The 23,194-nt window shown below is 34.7% G+C and overlaps 1 protein-coding gene across 2 annotated transcripts in view; it reads right to left on the minus strand.

Annotated features, from left to right (window-relative positions):
• Positions 1–366: 366 nt before the first annotated feature.
• Positions 367–23,194, minus strand: part of FANCM (FA complementation group M) — a 65,893-nt gene continuing 43,065 nt past the window's right edge. Inside the window, exons 15-23 of one of the 2 annotated variants that reach the window (XM_079126018.1) lie at positions 21,058–21,152; positions 20,884–20,946; positions 18,414–18,542; positions 16,972–17,128; positions 8,326–8,432; positions 7,083–7,592; positions 4,106–4,472; positions 2,119–2,410; positions 367–728 (exon numbers count right to left, since the gene is read on the minus strand). In XM_079126018.1, coding sequence (XP_078982144.1) covers positions 593–728; positions 2,119–2,410; positions 4,106–4,472; positions 7,083–7,592; positions 8,326–8,432; positions 16,972–17,128; positions 18,414–18,542; positions 20,884–20,946; positions 21,058–21,152 — 1,856 coding nt within the window. In that variant the 3' untranslated portion in view covers positions 367–592. The remainder of the gene's footprint in view (positions 729–2,118; positions 2,411–4,105; positions 4,473–7,082; positions 7,593–8,325; positions 8,433–16,971; positions 17,129–18,413; positions 18,543–20,883; positions 20,947–21,057; positions 21,153–23,194) is intronic. The other variant, XM_079126019.1, reaches the window with a different exon arrangement.

Genomic DNA, 23,194 nt, shown 5'->3' on the forward strand with positions numbered 1-23,194 from the left:
TATATGTTTAGATTCAATACATTTCAAATACTAGTAATATTATAATTCATATACAGGAAAAATGGTTTATGACCACCAAGTTGGCAGTAGTCACGGACACTATTCATGCTAAGAAATGATAATGACAATACATCTTGCAGGGCAAGTCCCAAAACACATCTCAACTCAGCTTTTATTTTCTCCTCAATAGCACCTTTAACAAACCTTGATTTATTAAATAAAAAAATTAATTTCATATTCTAGTCAAAATGTTTACTGAGCATCAGAGTTTCTTTTAAAATAATTTGTATAATCCAAATAAAAATGTACACAAAATGATCTCTTTAAGTGGTAAGGAAATATTCTCTTACATATTTTAAACTGATAAACACAAACCACAGCAATCATTATTGAAGTGCATTTTTAATTTTTTTTAAAGATTTTTTTTTTAGTTACAGGTTGACACAATACCTTTATTTTATTTTCATGTGGTACTGAGGGTCAAACCCAGGGCCACATGTGTGCTAGGTGAGCACCCTACCACTGAGTCACCACCCCAGCCCCCTGAAGTGCATTTAGTGAGTACAATAACCATATCTTGAACAGTCTCCGATCATGCATCAGATTTTGATTTATCTTTAAGATCATCTGATAACATTTCCATGTCAAATATGTAGTGAATATATCTATAGATCTCCTCAGCTTTTTGATGAGTTACTTGTGCATAGGTGGAGATTTCTTGAGGTGAGCTGAAATATAAATGGGACGAAAACATTATGCTATAACCTTTGGTTTCTGTAAAACTTAATATTCTTATCTTACCTAAAGAACACCAAATAGCATTTAAGAAAATCATCTCTTCCTTAGCATTACACATACAGCTGATAAATCTTTAGCATTAGTTTTAATAAAACAAAAACTTGTTTCCTTTACATAAAATCATCTGCACTAATGATTTCAATATCTGCAATCAACAGAATATTTGAGTTTCCCAAAAATTCATGTGTTGGAACTCTAATCCCAATGTGATGGTGCTGGTTTCTGTCTCCTACCACTACCACCAAAAAAGGTTTGTGTGTAGAGAACTTGGTCCCCAAGGCAGCAGTACTGGAAGATAGTATGGACTTTTAAGAGGTAGGGACTAGAAGGAGAACCTTAGGTTACTGGAGGCAATACTGCCTTTGGAAGGAATTGTAGGATCCCTGTCTCTCCCTGTACTTGACTTGATGAAATTATTTGCTCCTGCATGTGCTCCTGCCATTGCTATCCACTCTACAGGGTGACACAACAATCACTGCAGAGCCTTTACTGTGCTGACTGAACTGTGTTTCCAAAACTGGGCTAAATAAACCTTTCTTCATAAGTAGTCTATGCCAGTTACTTCATTAGAGTGATAGAGGGATAACAATACAGATGATATTTGGAAGTGGGGACTTTGGGAAGTAAGTAGATCATAAGGTAGAACCCTCAGCACCCTTTTAAAAGAGGCCCCAGCTATCTCTGTTTCTGCCCCCGTGAGGATACAGGAAGTCAGTAGACTACAACCCGGAACAGGGGGCCCTGCCAAAACCCAACCATGTTGCCACCTTGACTTCAGTCTTCCAGCCTCTAGAACTCTCTAGAAGTCAGCCAATCAGTTTATGGGATTATTGCTGCCCAAGTTAAACAAGACACCACACCTTTTGTGGAATTTTAATTAAAATGAACTTATGTTCTAAAATACTCCTCTGCAAGCAACATAATAATCAGGGCCAGGAGTATAGTTCAGTGAAAAAGTACCTGTCTAGTATGCATAAGGTCCCTGGTGTGATCCCTAGCACTTTAAAACAAGCAAAACTAGTACAATTCTCATCTTGAACATTGTTCCAGTTACAGAACTGAATGGCCCAGAACTGTTAGAATATAAGGTCAAACTGTTTATTGTCTATTTCCCCATAACTCCTTAAAGGCAATGCTTACATTTTTTCCCCCATTAGTGTCCTATCTTCGTGCATTAAGTGATACCTGGTATCAGTTAACAGAACCCCCCCCCCAAAAAAAAACAGTTGCTATGTCTTTTGAAAATATTAAAATTCTATGAAATGCTTCTAAGAATCATTTAAAAGTAATCATTTTAAAATATTATGAAAATAAACATACCTGTTAGCCATCTCTTTCACAGATGTAAACTGATGACACATATTTAATGCAGTTATATAACTTATACTGGGAATACTTAAATAAAATTGAAGTGCCTCACATTTATTACTATTCACTACTGTTGGAATATGAATACCAACATTCTTTCTTTGTTCCACTAAAGATAGTTCCTTTAGTAAATCTGCAGTTTCTTCTTGGCAGGAACTGAAAAGAATTCGGATTCCAGCGCCAATTAAGGTGGTCAGCAGACTGTCATAGCTCTTTGTTCTCCTAAACATCCTTGATGTGTCTCCTAAATATTTCATATTTAAGAAAATGCAAACTTCAGTAACTAACATTAACTACAATCATTATATTTTTTCTCATGTTTCATTCTTATTAATTTATATTTTTAAAATCCCAAGAATGAACTAGTGCTACGTTCTACTAATGAGAAAACTTATAGCAAATGTTTTAAAGTGACTCTCCAATATCTAAGAGATAAAATAAGAACTTAAACTGAAATCAACATAGGAACATGAACAAGTAAGGGAGAATTTATACTTATATCCAGTAGATAATTCATTTTTGAAAACCAAGGCTATATTATTACTTTCTTATTTTTCATGTTGGCACACATGAAGGGCTCCTTAATTACTGATTTAACTGATACCAAAAATTATCTCATGCATTTATTCCAAAGGTTAACTACAGAAATACCCTGCATGCCCATTTTCATGTTACCTCGTCATTAATTTATTAGCCTTATAACATTCCTGTTCATTTTCTTTTCCATATTCTAGTTACATCCTGTTTTTGGCATTCCCCCTTATGCCCACCCCATTAGCACCATTACCTGACTGGCCAGTAACCAAGAAGTTGGTCAACTAAGAGTAATTCCATAATTTTTTTTGCCATGTTACTTTCTCTGTTCTATTTCCTTCAGCCCTCACTTCTTGAATTAAAAAGGAAAAAAATTAAAAAAAGAAAACCCTGAGTTACTGAAAGATAAAATTGAGTTATCCAAGGTCACATGGTTCACCAGTGATAGTGTGGGGGATGAAAATGTTGCCCAATTCCCAAACCAATGTTTTACATAAACTACACTATTTCCTTTTATATGTAATTCTTCAATTTCTCCATAATGGCTTTGGCCTACATGATTTCATTTAATGCTTATAATACGATGAAATGAATGGTATAAGTATATGATTATACTTAATATACTTATCAGAGGGAGTGATCGTCAATGTAACAAACATCACATAATCACAAAACTATAAAGAAGTCAGAATTTTTTTTTGGTAGTACGGGTGATCAAACCCAGGTCCTCAGGAATGTCAAGCAAATGCTCCACTACTGAGCCACATCCTTAGCAAGACACAAGAAATCAATACATCTGATTCCATTTCCTATGATCTTTTCACTACTCTCTGGAGTTCCCAATACATACAATTAAATAATCACAGAAATTCCCTAATTGTAACTCTAATTTGACATTTCCAAATGTATCTGAATTTCTGAATTCAATGACCTGAATTTCAGGCCTGAATTTCAATGACCAATTGAAAGTCAATCTTCATGTTCAAAATTGAGTTCCCTTTAAATCTGCTGCTTCTCTTATAATCATATTGGAATAAACAGCACCATTACCTAACTGGCCAGTAACCAAGAAGTTGTTCAACTAAGAGTAATTCTCAACTCCTCCCACCAACTCCTACAAATCCTGACTGAAGCATCTCCTTAATCCTACTTCTCTCTTCCATTGCTTGCTGCCTTATTGGCCCTCCTCTCTGGGATTCCTCAAAGTCATGATTGGTTCACTTGCCTTCAAGTCTCTCATAGGCTTCATTTAAATACAATGACTGATGATAAACATAATGGCATTAAAATGTGAAATGACATTCATGGAGTCAAGTATTTATATTTTAAGTTTTCTACTGCCTGACAGTAGAATAATAGTCAAGTTCCTTTACAGGCTCCTAAACAAATATTTAAAAATACAAACCTGTTTTTTCTCTGTCTTTTTCCACAATCACACATATTCTTTCAAACATGTTCTGCAGGTGCTGGATCTGCTCGATGAGCTTGTTCTTATTGATAGTATTTAACATCTCAGATAGAGACCTCCTTTCCACCACCATGCGGTTACTCACAATGTAATCACATCCATTAAGAGGACATACCTCTACTTGTAACCCATGGATTGCTCTTAAGGAAGAAATTACTTCTAAACCAGAAGTGATTTCACGACTGTCTACAAGAATACAGGTTCTTTTTTCCTGTGGGAATTTTAGAGAAGTATGCGTCTCAGTCAAATGTGGCCTTGAATTGGAACTGTATGAAATTCTAGAATCCTGCAGAGCACTACAAACCTAAAAGAGTAGAAAAACACTGATCACAGGCTGGTTAAATAACATAGGGCCACAGACTTTTCACACCTCATGTTGATTTTCCTTATTGATAATGTTCAGGTCATTTCCTTCGACAAGTCTAATGTGACTGTGATTAAAGAACAAGTCACTGCTGCAAGTCAAGCTGCATGGCACAATATGGCAAAACTAAGAGCACAGGAGTGAGAGAACAGCATCTGATCCAGTACAGAAATATGACATTCTTCCAAAACGAGAAACATTGAGCTCAGTGTTCATCATGACTAGAGTCATGGAAGTTCTAACCAAAGCAATTAAGCATGGGCAAAACAAAAATCCAAATTGGAAATAATAAGTAAACAACCTCAAATCTCATGAATTTTGGTAGTAACATCATCTTATGTATAGAAAACCCCAAAGAGTATATCCCCCAGTGACTTTAAAGTTTTGTTTGGTTTGGTGCCTCTTCCACAGTAACCTTTCTCAGGGACACTGATGAGTCTATGGAGCCCCACAAGTGGTTGCAGCAAATTCTTGTGTTTACAACTCAGAGGAATTCTATAAACTCTAAAGCATTGCCTTTTGCCATTCATTAAATTTTTAGCTGAGTTCTTCTTACTAGATGTAATGGTATCCAGTAACTGCCCCAAATCTGTAAGTCTGTCATTGGAGATGCCTGACATTCCTCAGATATCAACCTAAAATGGTTGCCTTACAAACTCAGCTTTGTAATGGTTTCAAGAAAACTTATGATTTTGTAGTTTACATGGCTTTTTGTTATCATTGTAAGGGTGGGAAAGCAGCACTCTTCCAGTTTTGTATATCCTCAACCAAGATACACATCCAAATCACTCAAATAATCTTTTATATTAAATATTTAATTTTATATAGTATAAAAGAATAAATTTAATGAAGAACTGGCCACTAGAAAACGAAAAGAAAATATTGGAACTACTTAAATAATCTTGGAATACGGCTTTCTAAACATGACCCTGAAGTCAGAAAGTATAAAGAAAAAAAAAAAATAGGAACTGCATAAAAAATTATTTTCATATAGCAAAAAACACGAAACACAAAAGGCAAATGCAGACAAGGAATACTGTTTGTAACATATAACAAAGCAAATGTTAATATTATAATTCTAAAGGCTTTTGACAAATTAGTCTATTTTCCATCTTTTCAAATTTACCTGGAATTCCTTCCCCTCCTAATTTCAAGTAAAAAGAATTCTACTAAATGCAACTCTATTAAATAATAGAAAAAAATCTAAAACACATTTCTGTCAAAATCTCCTTACACTTTTTCACAGTCCTTAAAGTTTTACTAGCCTACACCTAATTTCCAGTTAGGATATAACAAAGTAGAAATGTTCTCTAAAATGATAGTACTTCCTGGTTCCTAAAATATTGTGAACACATTACCCAATCTGTTCGTATATTATTACTACAGATGAAGATACTGAAGCTCAAAGAAACTAAGTGCTTTATGTTCTCCAGTATATTACAAGGTTTTAACCTAGTCAATTTTATCCTAATTATGTCTTCAAGAAATAATTTTGTTTAAAAAAAAAAAAAAAAAAGCAGGGGACAATTTGGAACTAGAAACACCAATTTGGCAACAGGTATGTGGACACTGGGGCATGTTTCTAAGGCCTAGAACATCTTGGAAAGAAGCACAGAGTACAATGTAATTTACCAGGGCAGTGGGGCAAGGATGCTGGAGATGTAGATCAAATAATACAAAATTTTAGTTAGCTAGGAAGACACATTCAAGATATCTGTCGTACAACATGGTGACTATAGTTAATAACAATGTGTTGTACACCTGTTCTCACTACAAAAAATTATAAATATAATAAGTATAATTAGCTTAAACTGGCCATTCCACAATGTATACATATTCTAAATATTTTATACACAATAAATATAAACGTTTTGCCAATTAAAAATTTAATTTTTTAAAAAGGTCTGTGTTCAATCTCATTCCCATGATAAAGAAATTATTATGTTAAGGGATTCCTATTACTATGACTTTAACCCCTATTTAGCAAAATTACTGTAACTATAAACTCTTAAAAACCGAAAATGATTTTAGTATTTCTTTTAGTAATAGCAAGATGGGGAAAAGGTAAAACTGGAGTATTTATCAACAATCTGTAAAGAAACATAAAGGGAGGAAACCAGGTACTGATTGTAAACCCCTTTGCCTAATAAAAAGATAAGATTTCTGTATTCAAAGTCTTTTGGGGAAAAGTTAATCTTGTAACAATTTCTAAGCACATAATTTCTATTAATTTCACTTTACATGAAGCCCTATTTTCCTACATGTTTTTAAATAAAATTGTCAAGTTTTCTGGCAGAGTGCTATTAAGAAAGCTATTAATACACTTAAAAATTAAAACTTAAGTATCCTACAAATTGTCCATAATTTAGTGTTCCATTTTCTAATTTGAAAATTTTTTCTTCAAAATACTCTTGCTAATTTTTGTCGACCCAATTATTTAAAACAAAACAGAAAACAAACAAACAAACAAACAAAAAAACTAAGACAAACCCAAGAAATAACCTTTTTGGCAAACATATGAAGGTTTTTTTCTTTTAATTTGATCCATACCTTCAACCGAGTTGGAAATGTTTTACATTCTTCCTGGAACTCAACAGTAGTACATGTTGGTGAGGTATCAGAAATCGTATCCTTTGAATTAAGTCGTGTCCCTTGTTTCTGCTTTGGTGATTGATTTGCTATTGGATTATGAAGAACTTTGAGCTGCAAAGAAGACCCAGAAGGCTTTAAATTCAAACAATGGTCCTGTTGTTTGTTCTTGTTAACAGTGCTTGGGCTGCCCACAATACTGGTTTCTCTTTTATCATTTACATTGTTTTCCTCTTCGCTTGAATCATCTGGTAAAATAATTCTGGATAATTTCTTTTCTGAACGTGCACAATTTTGCTTTAGCATTACTGCACGTCGGGTTTTATATTTTTTACTCCCATTTACAAAACTATCTTCAGTTATTAAGTTAAAGTCAACACAAACTTCCTCTCCACTTGATTGGCTTTTGCAAGACTCTTCTTCGTCAACACAAAAACTGTCCTCTAAATAAGTTTCATCTTGTTCAGGAATCTACAAGAGAAACACAAATAAAAATATTTTAAATTTATTTCATATAATCATCATGTATTTACACATTCTTTTAAGCATGAATGTTCATTTTACATGTTCCTTAACTCAGTAACTTATTCAACTAACACATACTAGTACATTCTTTATGAAGGAAAATGAGAACTTGGGGGATAAAGAACTGATTTACCCTCTCGAAATTTATAGCCTAGCAAGGACAGTCAAAAAAGTAAGCAATGATAAAAATGTAATGAGTGCTGTATCATAAATATATGTACAGAGATAAATGTATGTATACTACAGTATAGAGATACAAATAACCATACTGTCAACCCAAATATGGCAATTCAATATAGAAATATTATTCATAAATCAAAAATGACCTATAAATTTTAGAATATGTCTTATGAAAAAAATTAAAATTTTAAGAGAAATGACATGAGAATTAACATTTTAAATAGTAGATGATAAATTTCTACTCACTTCCTTTAAACATTCTCCTAATTAGAAAAAATTTTCATAAGATATTCGAACTGGCTCAAATTAAAGGATAAATTGATCCAATAGGGCCTAAAAGGGATCTTGAGAACAAATTTAGTCCATCTTCCTGACTCTAATCAGAAACCTGAATAGCTCTAATAACCCAATTTTAAAAACAAAATGGAGAACCATTAACAGGAACTTATTTCAACATAAGCATCATGAAATTCTTCATTTTTATTTTTATAGTTCATACCTGTGAGAAAATGTTTATGTTACTATGTTTCTGATGGACCATTTTGTACTTATTGCTCATCAATGGACTCTGCAAAGATTTCACATAAACAGCTCTCATTTCAGAATCTGTATAAAGATAAGAATTTAAGATAAAGTAGAATTATTTTAAATAAAAATTGGTAAAGAGAGATCCAAGAGGGCAGAATAGAGGGAGGCTGCCTTCCTTGTCGCTCCCTAACTCTGGTTTCAAGCAGAGGATGTCTGTTTCTTGGTGAGGCAGTTTTTCCTGCTTATGGATCCCCTGTTGTTTACCCATTTGTCTGCTGTGATCACCCGCAGTCTGCCAGCATATCGATGCCTTTTTTGAGTGCAGATTGCTCACTGTCAGGCGTCTATCATCTGCCATTTGCCTGCCTTACACCTATCCATCACCCAACACATGAGGTTCACCTCCTGATCACCGACAACAGTCAGCAAACTGATCGCCGACCGCCAAAGGAGCACCAGCTGCCTGCTGTTGACTGGAAGTTCACTGTCACAGTACCTACAGGTTTGATTACATGTGGCTGCCACCATTTTGAGACAACAGCCAGGCCCCGTAGGACCCCTGGCTTACTGACTGAGCCCCATCTCCAGGATCCCTAACCCTGACCGATCACTCTCTGCCTCTGGGGCTCTCACAACGACTGACTGCTCCCTGCCGCCAGGACCCCCAGACCAACTGTCTATGCCCTATCACCAGGACCCCAGACCGACTGATTGCACCTGGCCTCCAGGATCCCACAACCACACCACACACCCGACCTCCAGGACCACTGCCTGACCAATCGCATCCCATCTCCAAGGCCTCCAGCTGACCACGTCCACCACTGAGCTTCAGCTCCCCATTTGCCAACACATTTTTAAGCCAGAGCAGCCATCTTGGATAATCCTGGAAGCCCTAGCCCCGATCTTTAGGTGGGGCAAATCCCATCCTGAGACGCCGCCTGCTGGAGGCTTGAAGCTCATTGTCAGGTACCTCTCATGCATCAGGCTACTGAACACTGGGAGGTTTCATTACTATATGACTATTATACTACAGATTTTCTTTTTTTCTCCTTATTGAAAAAATTTAAGTTTTTACTTCTTTACTTTTCTTGCTCTTTTCCTTTTGTTTACCTGTTCCCTCAGAGTCTCTTTCTCCCTTTTTTGCATGCTAACATCCAATTTCTTTTGATTACACTCTCACCCTTTCTATTTTCTAGAACTTCTGTATATTCTTTTCTTATCCCATTAACAGCCACATTCTACATCCCTCTGCATTCTCTTTGTCCTCCATTTGAAACTGCAGACCTTATTGCAAATCTGTTTGTTTTACTGAAGATAATATTTGAACTCATTCTGTTTATTATGACAATTTTGTTATTGTCCTCATAGGGGCTATTTGGTCTAGGATTGCATAGTGTCTGAATTGGGCACTGCTAATACTGATCTCCCCTTAAAGAGTTTTGGAAACCTATAGGGCCACTATAAGCCTATAGGGGGAAATCTGCAATACCCCAGATCTGCACTGCTAGAGGGGAAGATACATGAACAACATGAAAAAACAAGGGAAGAAAATGATCCAAACAAATTAGATTCTATAGTAATAGAATCCAATGACAGTATGTTAGAAGAAATGTCAGAAAAGGACTTGAGATTATACATGATTAAGATGATTCACAAAGCAAAGGATGAGATAAGAGAGCAAATGCAGGCAATGAATGATAATACCAATAAGCTGAAAGAGCAACAGCAGGAAGCAAAAGATCATTTCAACAAAGAGATAGAGATTCTCAAAAAAAAAAAGAAAAAAACAAATGGAAATCCTTGAAATGAAGGAAACAATAAACCAAATAAAAAACTCAATGGAAACCATCACAAAAAGACTAGACCACTTGGAAGACAGAACCTCAGACAATGAAGACAAAATAATCTTGAAAATAAAGTTGCCCAAACAGAGGAGATGTTAAGAAATCATGAACAGAATCTCCAAGAACTATGGGACATCATGAAAAGACCAAATTTAAGAATCATTGGGATTGAGGAAGGCACAGAGATACAAACCAAAGGAATGAACAACATATTCAATGAAATAGTATCAGAAAATTTCCCAAACCAGAAGAATGAAATGGAAAATCAAATACAAGAGGCATACAGAACACCAAATGCACAAAATCACAACAGATCCACATCAAGGCACATTATAATGCAAATGCCTAACATTCAAAATAAAGATAGGATTTTGAAGGCCATAAGAGAAAAGCATGATTACATATAGGGGGAGACCAATACGGATAGCAGCAGACTTCTCAACCCAGACTCTAAAAGCTAGAAGGGCCTGGAACATATTTCAAGCTCTGAAAGAACATGATTGCCAACCAAGATTCCTATACCCAGCAAAACTAACCTTCAGATTTGAAGATGAAATAAAATCCTTCCATGATAAACAAAAGTTAAGAGAATTTACAAATAAAGCCTGCACTACAGAATGTTCTCAACAAAATATTCCATGAGGAGGAAATGAAAAACAACAATGGAGGTCAGCAAAGGGAGGATCTACCTTAGAGAAAAATCACTCAAAGGAGAAACCAAGGCAACTTAAAAACCAAAAGTAAGCCAAATGACTGGGAATACGAATCATATCTCAATAATAACCCTGAACGTTAATGGCCTAAACTCATCAATCAAAAGACATAGACTGGCAGAATGGATTAAAATGAAAGACCCAACAATATGCTGCCTTCAAGAGATTCATCTCATAGAAAAAGACATCCACAGACTAAAAGTGAAAGTATAGGAAAAAACCTACCACGCACATGGACTCAGTAAAAAAGCAGAGGTTTCCATCCTTATAGCAGATAAAGTGGACTTCAAGCCAAAGTTAGTCAGAAGGGATAAAGAAGATATTTCATACTGCTTAAGGGAACCATAAATCAGGAAGACATAACGATAGTAAATATTTATGCCCCAAACAATGGTGCATCCCTGAACATCAAACAAATCCTTCTCAATTTCAGGAATCACATAGACTACAACACAATAATTCTGGGTGATTTTAACACACCACTGTCACCACTAGATAGATCTTCCAAACAAAAACCAACCAAAGAAACCATAGAACTCAATAACACAATCAATAACCTAGATTTAATAGACATGTATAGAATATTCCATCCATCAACAAGCGGATTCACTTTCTTCTCAGCAGCACATGGAACCTTCTCTTATAGATCATATCTTATGCCACAAAGCAGCCCTTAGGAAATGCAAAAAAATAGAGATACTGCCTTGCGTTCTATAAGATCATAATGGACTGAGAGTAGAAATCAAAAAAATTAAAATTAAAATTAAAAATTAAAAACAGAAATTACTCCAATACCTGGAGACTAAATAATATGCTATTGAATGAAACATGGATAACAGAAAACAACAGGGAGGAGATAAAAAAAATTCTTAGCGGTCAATGAGAACGACGATACAACATATCAAAATCTCTGGGACATATGAAAGCAGAACTAAGAGGAAAATTCATTTCATGGAGCGCATTCCAGAAAAGAATGAAAAGTCAACAACTAAATAACCTAACATTACAGCTCAAAGCCCTAGAAAAAGAAGAACAGAATAACAGCAAAGGTAGTAGAACACAGGAAATAATTAAAATCAGAGCTGAAATCAATGAAATTGAAACAAAAGAAACAATTCAAAAAATTGACAAAACAAAAAGTTGGTTCTTTGAGAAAGTAAACAAAATAGACAAATCCTTAGCCACACTAACAAAGAGAAGGAGAGAGAAAACTCAAATTACTAAAATTCGTGATGAAAAAGGAAGTATCATGACAGACACCACTGAGATACAGAACATAATGAGAAGCTACTTTGAAAATCTGTATTCCAACAAAATAGAAACCACCAAAGACATTGACAAATTTCTAGAGACATATGCTCCTCCCAAACTGAACCAGGAGGACATACACAATTTAAACAGATCAATATCAAGCAATGAAATAGAAGAAGCCATTAAAAACCTACCATCCAAGAAAAGCCCAGGCCCAGAAGGATTCTCAGCTGAGTTCTACAAGACCTTCAAAGAAGAACTCATTCCAATACTTTTCAAAGTATTCCAGGAAATAGAAAAGGAGGGTACCCTACCGAACTCATTCTATGAAGCTAATATCAACCTCATAACCAAACCAGGAAAAGACACATCAAGGAAAGAAAACTTTAGACCAATATCCTTGATGAATATAGATGCAAAGATCCTTAACAAAACATTGGCAAACTGTATCAAAAAAACATATTAAGAAAATCGTGCACCACGATCAAATGGGGTTCATCCCTGGAATGCAAGGATGGTTCAACATCTGTAAATCAATAAACGTAATCCATCATGTCAATGACTTAAGTATAAGAATCATATGGTTATTTCAATTGACGCAGAAAAAGCATTCGACAAAATACAACACCCCTTCATGCTCAAAACACTAGAAAAAATAGGGATAGTAGGAACATACCTGAACATTGTAAAGGCTATTTATGCTAAGCCCATGGCCAACATCATTCTTAATGGAGAAAAACTGAAACCATTCCCTTTAAAAATGGGAACAAGACAGGGATGTCCTCTTTCACCAATTCTATTCAACATTGTCCTCGAAACTCTAGCCAGAGCAATTAGGCAGACTAAAGAAATTAAAGGGATATGAATAGGAAAAGAGGAACTTAAGCTGTCACTATTTGCTGAAGACATGATTCTATATTTAGAGGATCCAAAATCCTCCTCCAGAAAACTTCTAGACCTCATCAATGAATTCAGCAAAATAGCGGGCTACAAAATCAACACGCATAATCCAAAGCATTTTTATACGCAAGCGACAAAACAGCTGAAAGGGAAATGAGGAAAACAACTCCATTTGCAATAGCCACAAAAAATATAAAATACTTGGGAATCAATCTAACCAAAGAGGTAAAAGATCTCTACAATGAAAACTACAAAACATTGAAGAAATTGAGGAAGACCTTAGAAATGGAAACATCTCCCATGTTCTTGGATAGGCAGAATTAATATTGTCAAAATGGCCATATTACCAAAAGTGGTATACAGATTCAACGCAATTCCAATTAAAATCCCGATGATGTACCTTACAGAAATAGAGCAAGCAATCATGAATCATGAAATTCATCTGGAAGAATAAGAAACCCAAAATAGCTAAAGCAATCCTTAGCAGGAAGAATGAAAGCAGGGGGTATCACAATACCAGATCTTCAACTATACTACAAAGCAACAGTAACAAAAACGGCATGGTATTGGCACCAAAATAGACAGGTAGATCAATGGTACAGAATAGAGGACACGGACAAAAACCCAAATAAATACAATTTTCTCATACTAGACAAAGGGACCAAAAATATGCAATGGAGAAAAGATAGCCTCTCCAACAAATGGTGCTGGGAAAACTGGAAATCCATATGCAACAGAATGAAACTAAACCCCTATCTCTCACCCTGCACAAAAATCAACTCACAATGGCTCAAGGACCTCGGAATCAGACCAGAGACCCTTCTTCTTACAGAAGAAAAAGTAGGTCCACATCTTCACCTTGCTGGCTTAGGATCAGACTTCCTTACCAGGACTCCCATAGCACAAGAAATAAAAGCAAGAATCAATAATGGATAGATTCAAACTAAATAGCTTTCTCTCAGCAAAGGAAACTATCAGCAATGTGAAGAGAGAGCCTACGGAGTGGGAGAATATCTTTGCCACTCATACTTCAGATAGAGCACTAATTTCCAGAATCTATAAAGAACTCAAAAAACTCTACACCAAGAATACAAATAACCCAATCAACAAATGGGCTAAGGATATGAACAGACACTTCACAGAAGAAGATCTACAGGCAATCAACAAACATATGGAAAAATGTTCAACATCTCTAGTAATAAGAGAAATGCAAATCAAAACTACACTAAGATTCCATCTCACCCCAATTAGAATGGTGATTATCAAGAATACAAGTAACAATAGGTGTTGGCGAGGATGTAGGGAAAAAGGTTCAGTCATGCATTGCTGGTGGGGTTGCAAATTAGTGCAGCCACTTTGGAAAGCAGTATGGAGATTCCTCAGAAAGCTTGGAATGGAACCACCATTTGACCCAGCTATCCCACTCCTTGGCCTATACCCAAAGGACTTAAAATCAGCCTACTGCAGAGATACAGCCACATCAATGTTCATAGCTGCTTAATTCACAATAGCCAGACTGTGGAACCAACCTAGATGCCCTTCAATTGATGAATGGATAAAGAAACTATGGTGTGTGTATATATATATATACACACACAATGGAATATTACTCAGCTATAAAGAAGAGTAAAATTATGGCATTTGCAGGCAAATGGATGAAATTGGAGAATATCATGCTAAGTGAGATATGCCAATCTCAAAAAGGCAAAGGACGAATGATCTCGCTAATAAGTGGATGATAACACATAATGGGGGGTGGGAGGGGAGCAAGAATGGAGGAAGGAGGGACTGTAGAGGAGGCAAAAGAGGGGTAGGAGGGGTGGGGGGGAGGAAAAAATAACAGAATGAATCAAACATCATTATCCTATGTAAATATATGATTACACAAATGGTTAGTCCATGTACAAACAGAAACAACATGTATCTCATTTGTTTACAATAAAAATAAATTAAGAAAAAATTGGTAAGGTATTTAACTTTGACTTACTCCCAATTTCATGATTCAAACAATGTAAAAACATTTTATACAAAAAGATACTAATATATATTTTTAAAAAATCTAAAAACAATTACTCAAAAATGCAAATTCAGGACTTGCTTCTGAAATCAGATTATCTAGTTGGGTGATCATGAACAACATATTTAAGCTCTCTGCCTTGGCTCACTTGCTCTCCTAAAATGATTTAAGACAGTGCTTTTCCATTCAAAACAAATGTATATGAAAACTTTAGGACTGTATCTCATTTAGAGAAGTATTCTAAAAACCACAAGAAGTTCAGGCAGAAAAGGAAACATGTATTTAAAAACAATAAAAGCTGCAGCCAATTTTCATGATTTTCAGTTAAGTAAAAATTGGGAAATACAGGTTTTTATTTATGCCTATCATTTTTAAAAGTTATAGCTAAGCGGACTTTTTAAAAAAAGTTTTGAAATCACATATATTTCAAATGTACTATGTCTGAAATGGAGATCTCCCCATTCTCCATCCAAATTTCTCCATCTATAGTCTTCTCAATATCAAATAACAACTACACCCATGCTGTTGCCCTACCCACTGACTCTTCTCTTTCTAATCCATCAGAAAATCCTGTTAGCTTTACCTATCCAAAATCTAATCTTTCTCACCTTCCTCAATATTATCTTGGCAGAAGACACTATTATTCTTTGATTGGGCTTGGTTTACTACAACAGCATCCTAGCTGGTCTCCTACTTTTATTGCCCTGTAGGTCATTCTCAATATAGAAGCTAGAGAGATTATAATGCAAATATATCAGATCATGATCTGACTACACACTCTGTCTCTGATCTCACTGCCTACTACTTGCCTTCCCCCTAATACCACTCACAATGCTATTCCTTGAATAGGTTAGGTACACAACCTGCGTCAGGGAACTAAACTGGCTTCTTATTTTTGAATCAACATTCTGCCACCAAGATTATGGTGTAAACCCACAAAAACCACTTTGAGTAATGAGCATCAGAGGTATAAAATCTTATTTTGCAAATCATATCAGCATTAAGGATAATCAAAACTTTATCTTTAAACATCTTTTTCTTTAAACTCATGGACCTTGGTAAGCTTTGCTGTTGTAAATCATTGGCCAAGACTGCATGAGCAGAATAAATGACAAAATCTGTGAAAGACCAGAACACTGAAGAACCAATCAGTATTTCTCACTTCCAGTATAGCCAATTTTAATCATTAGCTCTAAGTGTCTGATATACAAGATATGTTCAGGTACTGCTTGAAGATACTATTTTCTGAAATCAAATCTCCCTTACTTGGCAAATTCAATAAGTTTACCTTTTTTCTCAGATGTCTTATTAATACACATTGTGAAACCCCTCTTCTAGTGACTAATTGAATGTCATCTTCTCAATGAGGCCTACTCCTACATCACTTTACTTAAAATGGCAACTTGTCCATTATTAATACCTCCAACCCCAGCCAACCCAATTCCCTATATTTTTATTTTTTCATTTTTCTGTAAATGTTTCATCTTACAATACACTGAGTAATTTACTTGTTATATGTATTCTGTTTCCTTCCATTCAAATATAAGTTTAATATGGAAAACTTTTTGTCCCCTTTTTCACTGCCTTATCTTTCCCAAGTGCCTCATATTACCAAGCACTAAATATTAGCTAAATGAACCTTTGACACATGAGCCAGCGAGATCAATCTGGAGAGAACTATTCTAAATGGGCAGAAGCCTATAAACAAACAAGCCTAAAATAAAGCAAGTACTAACAGGATTTAAATGAAAACGACCAAATAAATATTTTTCACATACCAAATTTAATTCCCTTTAATGTCTAGTTTCACTGAAAATGGCTTAAAATATTTAAATGATATTAGAATCACTGAATGAACTTTTTTTTTAAAAAAGCATCATTATAACACTCACCATTTATAGCCTGTGAAAGCTGAGTTTCATCATTTAAGAAGCCAAGTAATGAAGAATCTTGTTCATTTTCTGAGTCATCGTTTTCATCTGATGAAACACATTCAGCACCTTCTTCAGAAAGTTCTGCTTCATCATCAAAAAACTTCTTAGCTATATGCTAAAATAAATTAGAAAACACCCATTTTATTTCTGGAAAATGAATTTTTAAAATTTTAACTGATACCTAATTATATATATTTATTGAATATTTCAATAAATGTACATAATGTGTAAAGATTAAATCATGGTAATGGTAAACACCATTTCTTTGTGTTGGAAACATTCAAAATATTCTCTACTAGCTATTTTGAAATACACAATTGTTAACTATAGTTACTCTCCTGTGCTGTAGAAGTTATTGCTCTTAAGAAATAGGATTTCTTATCAATGTTTTTAAGATTTAAAAGAGAAAAAAAAAAAAATCCAGGCCCAGTGGTGCATGCCAACAATCCCAACAACTTGAGAAGCAGAGATAGGAAAACAGCACATTCAAGGTTAGCCTCAGCAACTTAACGAGACCTGTCTCAAAATAAAAAGAGCTACAGATATAGCTCAGTGGTAGAGTACCCTGGTTTCAATCCCCAGTATAGGAGTGGCAGAGGGGGGATGGGGGGGGGGGAAGGAAACACCTGCAAGAAGAGATGACAAAGTAACAAATTTAAAGTTACTCCTGATGATTTTAAGTAAAATATTATATAAGTCATTGTTTCATGCTCAATGTTTTTAATAAACAGTGTCCTGAGTCTACCAGGAAAAACACTAAAACAAAAAGGATTGACCAGGAGGGAAAAGAGCTAAGAATAAGAACTCTTCTTCAAATATTTGAATTTGGACAAGAAAAGAAGGGCGATATAATGACTGTAAAAACAAATGTCCTAAAACTCTGATTTTTGTCTTTATATCTTCTTCAATATGAACAATAAATTATTAATATATTTAACTTTCTTGATTTACTCATTCAAAATAATGCAACACTAGAAGATAAAGTATCAACACAAAGGGAAAAAACCACGCTTGGACATTTTAATTCCAGGAAAAAAACAAGATTGTAGCAAAATACTTTTTAAAAAATTGTGGCATTTTTCTGCAGGACATGGTGGTGTGCACCTGTAATTCCAGTGACTCAGAAGGCTGAAGCACCAGCCTCTGCAACTTAGATACTGTCTAAACATGACACAATAAAAAATAAAAAGGATGGGGGATACAGTTCAGCTGTTAAATGCCCTTGGGTTCAATCCCTAGTACACAAAAATAAAAAATATAAAAAAAAGAAAGAAAAGGAAGAAATTGTGGCATTTTTCTATAAAGAAAATGCATGAATAAATTTATTTACCTTGTTATAAAAGCTAATGATCCTTACTAATAAAATATGTGTATATAAAATAAACTTAAAAAAAAATTACCTTTAGGTGACTCTGTGTCTTTTGGACTTTGATGCCTCTTCTGGCATTCCTGTTAAAATCCTTAAAATCTTCTAATTGTGAATGTGGTCTGTGAAAATTCTCACTCTCATCACTAGATGATAATTCTAACTATAAAAATGCAACAAAATTCACATAAGCAAAAATACTTGAATTGTTTTTATCTTGTGCATCTCAAGGGTTGTTGCTTTCATTTTCACATTTTTAAAAAATATTTGGTCCAATATTCTCTTAGGAAAATAAAATTGATCTCACAATTCAGAGCCATTGTTATAAATAAATAATATTTAAGGATTTTAAAACTAGTAAGTTGAATAATACTACATGCCAATTACCAAATTAGGTAATGTAAATAATATTAGTATATATTTTTATTCAATTTGGCATTACACCAAATATATTTGGTGAAAACTCTTATTTTCAGTTTAATTTCCCTTAGAAGATCCTTAAGAGCTTTCTCATAATTCTTTCCAAACATAGAAGAATCCTTTGAAACCAAGACATCAATATAACAGTAACAAATTTTGACTACGAGACCTACCACTACATCTCTTGTAAAATAATATAAAGCCCATCAAAAGAATCAATAGTTTAACAAAATAATTTCAATTAACAGAAATAATTATTAACTTAAAAGAGATTGATCATTAGCATTATCAATACTTTACTTTTTCTTTTGGTACCGGGGATTAAACCCAGGGGCATTCAACCACTGAGCCACATCCCTAACCCATTTATTTTATTTAGAGACAGGGTCTCACTGAGTTGCTTGGGGCCTTGCTAAATTTCTGAAGCTGGCTTTGAACTAGTGATCCTCCTGCCTCAACCTCCTGAGCTGCTAGGATTACAGGTGTGTGTCACTGTGCCCAGTTTCATTTACTTTTGATAAATTATTCAGACATTTTAATTAAGGTAGTAAGCTAAAGCAATTTTGTAGTGAAGTTCTATGAATATGCAAAGTTAAAATGCACTGATTGTTGGGGCTGGGGTTGTGGTTCAGTGGTAGAGCACTTGCTTAGCATTGTGTGAGGCACTGGGTTTGATTCTCAGCACCATATATACATAAATGAATGAAATAAAGGCCTATCTACATCCAAAAAGATTTTTAAAAAATGCACTGGTTGCATTTTGAATTAATTTGGTCCAAATTATCCTAAATTGTACTAGAGAATTAAAATTCACAAGATGTGCTAGTGTCAAAATTTAGCTATCAACTATAAGCTGATGACAAACAAGAATCATTAGCCTTAAGAATTGTCCACCATCCAAACTTCAGATTCATATAGTTGTCAATGCCTGTCAGAAAGAACCTCAAACTCAAAACATGTTCAACACCAAACTTATCACTCTTTCTTGTGTTCCTTAAATTTGTGACCTATTTGCTAAACAATCCAAGCCCAAAATCAGTTATCCTAGACTCCTTTCTTTCATTCTTCAAACCCTTCAGTAATCTAAAGAATAAGGACTTCCAAGGCTGGGAATGCGCTTCAGTGGTAAAGCACCTGCCTAGCATGTACGACGCCCTGGGTTCGTGCCCAGCACCACAACATAGAAACCAGATCAAAAAAGAATAAGAACTTCCAAACACTGACCCAGATTTTTTTTCAATGTTATTTCCTGGAACACTTCTGTCTTTCAAGCTAATAATATAGAGATTTGGCTTCCCAACTTTCAGTCACTCTTTAAGCTGTTCATTCTGTCAAAAATGCCTTCCAGGACTGGGGAGATAGCTCAGTTGGTAGAGTGCTTGCCTTACAAGCATAAAACCCCGGGTTCGATCCCCAGCACTGCAAAAAAAAAAAAAAAAAAAAAAAAAAGCCTTCCTTTCTCCCTTCGTTTGCTGACTGCCATATACCTTTTAAGATTCCACTATGGGATTGATAACCTTCAAGAAGCTTGCCAGAACTCTCAAGATCTAGGCTAATGGCTTATCTTTTGCTACCATTCAACTTAAAAAATTATACCAAAATTATTTGTTTCTCCTATTATTTATAGACATATAGGATATATTATTTTTTTACAGGGAGTGGGTACTGGGGATTGAACTCAGGGGCACTCAACCACTAAGCCACATCCCCAACGCTATTTTGTATTTTATTTAGAGACAGGGTCTCACTGAGTTGCTTAGTGCCCCACTGTTGCTGAGGTTGGCTTTGAACACAGTCCTCTTGCCTTAGCCTCTCAAACCTCTGGGATTATAGGCATGTGTCACCTTGCCCTGCAGGATATATTCTTGATAATATTCCCAGCATCTTAACATAGTATTATGCTTAGAGAAGTTTACAATAAATACAGCTCTGAAAACTAAAAGGTGGAAATTCTAATCAATCAGATATAGTATCAGTTTTCCTGTTAACTCCATACCTATAGATCAAATATAACTATATCTATACACACATTTAAGATTTATTCTAAAAGGATCTTAATTATTATACATTATCTTTTTACTTACTCTAAGAACCCTGCGCTTTTTGGTAACATGAATTGGAGAATCAACTTCACTATTTTTCTGATCCTAGATAAAGTAAGCAAATGGATAAACAGATTGAGAAAGGTAATACAAAATCCTTAAGGGAAAAAAAATATTCTTTTATGATTACATTAATGTGATTACTAAATGACTCACCTCAGGTGATTCTAAAACATTTCCTTTTCGTTTTTTACTTTTTCTTAGGAAAATCTCATCATCTTCACTTTCATTGCTTATTAGTAATTGTTCATCTGTAATTTATTTAAAAAATTAATTCAGTTAAAAGATTTAAGTTTACCCAATCATAACAAACTATTTTATTAATGGTTACAATAATGAATACTGGCAATCTCAACATTTACTTTTATAAAAAGTTTTTTAAAAATCAGCCTGGGAAGAGACAAAAATAAAAGCGCCAATGAGGAAAACAGAGACAATAACTTTTGCTAATACATATTTGAATGAGATTCAACTTTACAAATTAGATGAAATGAGAACAAGAGAAAGCAAGATGAAATTTTTAAAAAATATTTTTTAGATGTTGATAGACCTTTATTATATTCATTTATTTATATGTGGTGCTGAGAATCAACCCAGTGCCTCACACATGCTAGGCAACTGCTCTACCACCGAGCCACAACCCTAGCCCAACAAGATAAAATTTTCGTCTAGAATTCACCTCCAAACCTGTTATGGTCTTTCTGCCCTTTTTGCTTTTATCCTCTTTCTAGCTGAATGAATTAAATCATTAAAATGCAGTCTACAAAATAAAGTATTAAAAGATTCTTTTTATTTCTGTGTGTACATGTGTACATAAACATGTATGTTTAAGCTTAAGATTAAAAAAAAATGGTAAGATATTCACCAAAATAAAACTAGCACTACATATTCAGAGGGAATGTAAAAATGAAAACCTCAGATTTGTGGTACAGTGCAGTTGTAAAGCACATATTTTGCATGCACAATGTTCTGGGTTCAATTCCCAGTGCCAAAAGAAAAAACAAAACAAAAACAAAGTCCTCACACACGAAATTAACTACTTCACATTTTTAAGTATTAAACTTCCATAAAATTTCGATTGAAGACACCCTTTTGTGTCTTCATGAGACCTATAAGAGCCTGTGGTAGTTTTAAGATGTTCACAAGTTCTTGTGAAGGTATATTATTTATAAGTCTAAATCATAAGAAGAATTGTCTTCGTCTTTGCTCTTTCTCTTGTATTATCTACACAGGAAGAAGCCAGATGCTGTTTTTTTTGCAATGTTGTCCAGATCTCTAACTCCTAGGTTCTCACCTCCACTTCCTAAGTAACTGGAACTATAGGCAATCACCACCACCCCTAGCTACCACATGCTTTGTTTTAATGACATATCTAGGACCCTATGGAGAACTCCCCATATCAAGAAACAGGTTTACTACCAGTAGTAACGTAAAACAACTTAAAAGCAGATCCTCCAAACCTACTCAAACTTTTGGATAACCACTGCCCTGGTCAATGTCTAAACTACAACCTCTAAAATATTCTGAGTCAGAACCACTCTAAACCACCCTGAACATAAGTTATAAACTCATAGAAACCCTGAAAAATAAATGGTTTTTGTTTCAAGTCATTATATTTTGAGTGTAGTTAATGCAGCAATAGCTAAATAATACAGATTTTGGTACCTCCAAAGGGAGTTGACATAACAAAAGCCTAAAATGGGGAAGCAACTTTGGAACTAGATAGTGGGTAGAAACTGAGAGGGTTTTTGAAAGTTTTTGTTAAGTCTTAAAGGGCCTCAAGGAAATTGTTTATAGGAAGATTACTCCTGTTGAGGAGTCCATAGGTGAGAACTTAAAAACCTTATTGGAAATAGGAGGAAAGGAAATTTTTTATAAATAGTGCCAGGAAGTTGGAAACACTGTAGTTAACATGGAAAGTAGAATATGAACCTACTGAATGAGGTGATCTCACTAAAGAGACTTCTAGATAAAAGTTTTAAGATATCGCTTGTTGCTTCTTGCTGTTGCAGTAAAATAGAAGAGAGAAAGTGAACTAAAGAAAGAACTATTTTTATTTATTTATTTTGCGGTACTGGGGATCGAACTTAGGGCCTTGTACTTGCGAGGCGAGCACTCTACCAGCTGAGCTATCTCCCCAGCCCCTAAAGAGAGAACTATTAAACATGAAACAGGTAAAACATGGTACTTCTGAAAATTCCAGGCCTCCCTCAGGTAGTACACAATACTAAAATTAGTAAATCTTCTAATCAAACTGTAGAGAGCAGTGAATGAAATACAGGTTTCTTTGAAC

This window comes from Sciurus vulgaris, assembly GCF_902686455.1.
Source record: "Sciurus vulgaris genome assembly, chromosome: 2".
In the NCBI taxonomy this organism is placed as follows: Eukaryota; Metazoa; Chordata; class Mammalia; order Rodentia; family Sciuridae; genus Sciurus; species Sciurus vulgaris.